Source organism: Triticum dicoccoides, chromosome 6B (genome assembly GCF_002162155.2).
Source record: "Triticum dicoccoides isolate Atlit2015 ecotype Zavitan chromosome 6B, WEW_v2.0, whole genome shotgun sequence".
NCBI lineage: Eukaryota > Viridiplantae > Streptophyta > Magnoliopsida > Poales > Poaceae > Triticum > Triticum dicoccoides.
Window position 1 is genome coordinate 30,249,996 of NC_041391.1, and position 5,173 is coordinate 30,255,168.

General features: G+C 50.9%; 1 protein-coding gene across 1 annotated transcript; it reads left to right on the forward strand.

Annotated features, from left to right (window-relative positions):
- Window positions 1–683: 683 nt before the first annotated feature.
- Window positions 684–2,546, forward strand: LOC119324675 (high-affinity nitrate transporter 2.1-like). Its single transcript, XM_037598449.1, has one exon. It carries the CDS (start codon window positions 796–798, stop codon window positions 2,317–2,319), a length of 1,524 nt encoding a protein of 507 aa, XP_037454346.1. The 5' UTR covers window positions 684–795; the 3' UTR covers window positions 2,320–2,546.
- Window positions 2,547–5,173: the final 2,627 nt, after the last annotated feature.

A 5,173-nucleotide genomic window follows, 5' to 3' on the forward strand; every position in this document is an offset into this window, starting at 1 on the left:
AAATAAATTTTTTTGTCATTTCTAAATCACATGCAAGACTTAAGATAAAACTATCTTATCAACCATTGTACATGCCTTAATACAATCACGTTACTCAACAACAAGCAAGTAAGGTGAAAATCATATCGTTTAAGCGCCGTCAACTCGATGGCTAGCTTACATGTGCAATGAGAAGTAATCATGGAAGCAGTAACCCTGCAGACTACATCTAGCCCTGCAGCCAAGCCTGGCAGAGTCAACTCTCGATCGTTTTCCTTAGCGTAGAAGTACGTTTGGGATGCCTCAACCTGCAAGTTTTGTGGCCAGATCCGATAAATCCTGAAGGATCAACTCATTGCACGGACCAGTACTTGCAAGTTGCAAGGGCTAATGCAGTCTCTCTCAACAATATCATATAAGTAGCTTGGCAGCCCTGATAAGTTCAGCAGGACAGATGTACGATCCCTGTTATTCCTTGCAATTAGTTGGGCCCCGTTAATTCAGGAACAGAAGCCGGTCAAACATATAACTAATGGCGTACACCAATGTGAACAGATCAAGGGAAAATAGGCGAAATATTGGAACGATGCAAAAGGAAGCCACGGGAGCATAGATGCCAAAGAATATGCCTGCTCAAGTGGCTCTGTACGCTATAAATAGACATCACATTGCGGTCTCTCTAGCACAAAACAAAGCCATTGCAACCCTGAGATTATTAGGCCTTAATTAGAAGCTCTTTTGCATCTTAGTCCACAGCTCTGAGAGCTCCAAGAAGCAAGGAAAGAAGAAGCCTAGCTTCCAGCCTTAGGGGAACAAATGGAGATGGAGGCCGGCTCTACGGGTGACACAGTGGCAGGCAGGTTCTTGCTGCCGGTGGACTCGGAGAACAAAGCCAAGTCCATCAAGATCTTCTCCTTCGGCAACCCTCATATGCGCGCCTTCCATCTCGGATGGATGTCATTCTTCACCTGCGTCGTCTCCACCTTCGCCGCTGCACCCCTCATCCCCATCATTCGCGACAACCTCAACCTCACCAAAGCCGACATCGGCAATGCCGGGGTTGCCTCCGTCTCCGGTGCCATCTTCTCCAGGCTAGCCATGGGTGCCATCTGTGACCTTCTTGGCCCGCGCTATGGTTGTGCCTTCCTTGTCATGCTGTCCGCCCCAGCAGTATTTTGCATGTCCATCATCGATGGTCCTGCTGGATACATCACTATCCGCTTCCTCATCGGCATCTCTCTTGCCACCTTCGTGTCATGCCAATACTGGGTGAGCACCATGTTCAATAGTAAGATCATCGGGACGGTTGGCGGCTTGACGGCGGGGTGGGGAGATATGGGTGGTGGCGCCACACAACTCATCATGCCTCTCGTCTTTGATGCTATCATCGCATGTGGTGCGACACCTTTCACGGCATGGCGCATCGCCTACTTCGTGCCAGGATTGATGCTGGTGGTGATGGGCTTGATGGTGCTCACAATGGGGCAGGACCTTCCTGATGGGAACCTGAGGAGTCTCCAGGAGAATGGTGACATGAACAAGGACAAGTTCTCCAACGTTCTTCGGGGCGCCGTCACCAACTACCGCACTTGGATCTTCGTCTTCATCTACGGCTATTGCATGGGCGTCGAGCTCACCACCAACAACGTGATCGCGGAATACTACTACGACAGCTTCCACCTCGACCTTCGTGCTGCTGGCACCATTGCTGCATGCTTTGGCTTGGCAAACATATTCGCTCGCCCTATGGGTGGCTATCTCTCTGACCTTGGTGCCCGCTACTTCGGCATGCGTGCTCGCCTCTGGAACATTTGGATCCTCCAAACCGCAGGTGGAGCCTTCTGCCTGTGTTTGGGACGTGCATCCACCCTGCCCACCTCCATCACATGCATGGTCCTCTACTCCATTTGTGTTGAGGCGGCATGCGGTGCTGTCTATGGCGTCATCCCATTTGTGTCCAGACGCTCCCTCGGTCTGATCTCCGGCATGAGCGGAGCTGGCGGTAATGTGGGAGGCGGGCTCACACAGTTCCTCTTCTTCACGTCGTCGCAGTACTCCACAGGCAAAGGGTTACAATACATGGGCATCATGGTCATGGCATGTACTCTCCCTGTCGCGCTCGTTCACTTTCCGCAGTGGGGCTCCATGCTCCTCCCTCCTAGCGCCGACGCCACTGAGGAGGACTACTATGGCACGGAGTGGACGAAGGAGGAGAAAAACAAGGGACTCCACATCGCCAGCCTAAAGTTTGCCGAGAACAGCATCTCTGAGCGTGGCAGGCGCAACGCCATCCTCGCCGCACCCGCCACCCCACCTAACAACACACCACAACACGTATGACTCAGTTCTTTTTTACCTCATGTAAACCCAGTATGAAAACATGTACATGGCTAATGGCCCTGGGATGGAGGTGGTGCACCCCATGACGACGGTGTGGTATGATTCCTGTCCACACCGCGTGACTTTGTGGGCGCCTATCAAAACACCCTTAGAGGAGGCCCCGTAGTATATGTGTACATGGAGGCTAGCTGATCTTTGCTTGTATCATGTGATGAGAAGAGATCAATAAGTGGAAATTAATGCATCGTCTATGCTTGCAATTTGTGCTTGCCTTTACCCTATTCACTCATTACAAATGGAAGATGAAGATTTTTGCAACAGGTACACAATGTGTCCTTGTCCTGTAGCTGGCGTACACGGCGAGATCCAGATGGCCTTGGAGTGTCAACTATGAGCCACCAGCTACTCCTCTAAACTTGTCTACTCCAGCTAGCAAAACCTACCTGCTGAAGAATATACACCTCCTGTCTCTAGCTAGCCAGCTCTTGATACATGGAGCACCACGTATGGTCATTGGTCAATGGAGTTTAGGTCGCCGATGACAATGCATCGAGTATATACAGATAGAAGTACCAACCACCGTACTCCGTACTTGATGATCTTGCATGTGTACGGCCCCAATGCCCGGGACTTTATATTATCTTGGAGTGCCGCATAATAGCACATGCTTGTAGCCACCTTGCTAAGTTTGCTCTGACCAACCATACATCGATCCATTTCTTGATCTTCACCAACCGTACGTCTAAATCCAATGTACCGTTTGGCTTGCGACGTGTTTAGCTCAGCTCAGCTAGAGTCAACTCTTTGAGGTTTGAGCGATCTTGTACTTTGTGTACACAAAGAAGCCCGATTGGATTTCGTAACCAACGACTGAGACGTGCCCACGAATATTGCAAGGATATCTTATTTGATATGCATATGCATTGCTTATCATTGCCTACATCTTCATAAAATCATAAGGAACGTACGGCGCAAAAGGGTGCCACGCAAAGGAGCACGTCTCTCTACTCAACAACTACTCAGGCAATATGGGATCTTGCCATGGAAAACTTGTCTGCTTGTTTGCTTTAGATTAGTGATGACGATGCGCTAGGTCAAACTCTCTCGACGTGTGTATGCCGTGTACTGGTTGCCATGCACTTTACATGGCTTGTTTCACGACTTCACCAAACCATCTACAGCTCATGAGAGCTCAGGCTGTAGATCACCGGTCCATGTTTGCAGCCAGAATATCATACTACTCCACGCACAATCAGCAGCCAGTCAGAAACCACCATTCGCTTGCATGTATTGCAGTGCAGCTAGAGCCAACGACCATTTGCACGGTCAACCATGACTTTCTCTACAAGAACTACGTTTAGACTTCGTAGCCAACTAAGGAGTGAAAACAGGATCGAGAGTACTCCCTCCGTCCGAAAATATTTATCATCAAGATGGATAAAAAAGAATGTATCTAGAACTAATATACATCTAGATACATCCCCTTTTATTCATTTTGATGACAAGTATTTCCGGACGGAGGGAGTAGCTTGCAGTGCGGCGTTCCTCCTTGGAAAGGTGATGCTTTGGATATCAAAACCATTTTAAAACCGTAACTTTGACGAGAATTTTCTTAATAGTCCGGCTTGAAACTGAAGTGCCACGCAAGGGGGGCTCATCCCTCTTATTAGAGCATCTCCAGCCATTCGGCCCCCCAGGGCGCCGAAAAAGAGCGTCCTGGGGGTGCGCCGGCGATAAAATCGGCGCTGGGCGGTTCGGCACCCAGCCGTCGCCCCGAGGTCGTCGCCGAATTCAGCCCAGCTTTCGGACCAAATATGTCCAAAAACGGCCCGATAACTGCGTGAATCGGTCCATATTCGACGCAGTTCGGCGGGTTTTGGCATGAATTTTCGCAAAGAAATAGGAATCAATTATCTCCTCACATAGTTCGGCGTGTTTTCGGCTTGTTTCATCACACAAATCAAATAGTTCACTACAAATTATATCGTTTAACAAATAAAAACTCAAGTTTCATCTCCATTCCCGGCCTCGCCCTTGAGCCTCCATAGGTACTCCACCCGATCGTGTTGCAGTTCTTGATGCACCTGTGGGTCTCGGATCTCTTCACGCATATTGAGGTAGTCAGTCCAGTTTGCCAGTAGCCGATGATCAACTTGGGCAAGAGGACCCTGCATGTGGTACGTTTCAGTGTCAAACACTGGCTCTTCTTGCTCGCTGTCAATGATCATGTTGTGCAAGATGACACAGCAAGTCATGATCTTCCACATTTGATCTTTCGACCAGGTCTGAGCAGGGAACCAGACAACAACAAATCAAGATTGGAGCAAACCAAATGCCCGCTCGACAATCCGGAGGAAAAGCTTTCGGCTCATCCGATAACGGCGCCGAAATGTTTTCTCATCGTGCAATGGAGCGTCGGCAAAGTAGTCCGAGTAGAGCATGCAGTAGCCTTCCAGATGATGCTGGTTCTTTGCTTTCACCCGCCCAAGCACCGAGCCACCTCGTCGCGGCTTCTCACTGCTCGCGAGCAGGCCGGCGAGGGCGGCGAGCACCATGAGATGCTCCTGCTCCTGGATGTCGACTTCGGCTTCCTCATCCAGCAACGCCGCGAGCGCTTCCTCATCTTCGGAGTCCATCGTCGGGCCGGGCAATTCACCGAACACCTTGTGGGCGAGGTGGGCGCAAGCCCGCCGGCGTACCGGCCCTGCGCGACCGGAGCGCCGGAAAAGGTGCCTGGGGCGGCGGCGAAAAGGCTGCCTCGGCGACGCTCCTTCTTTTTCTAGGCTGGAGACGGTCTACCTAGCTGCAGCGGGCGGTGGTCGGCGCCGGGATCGGCAGGGTGGCGCAGGGTGGC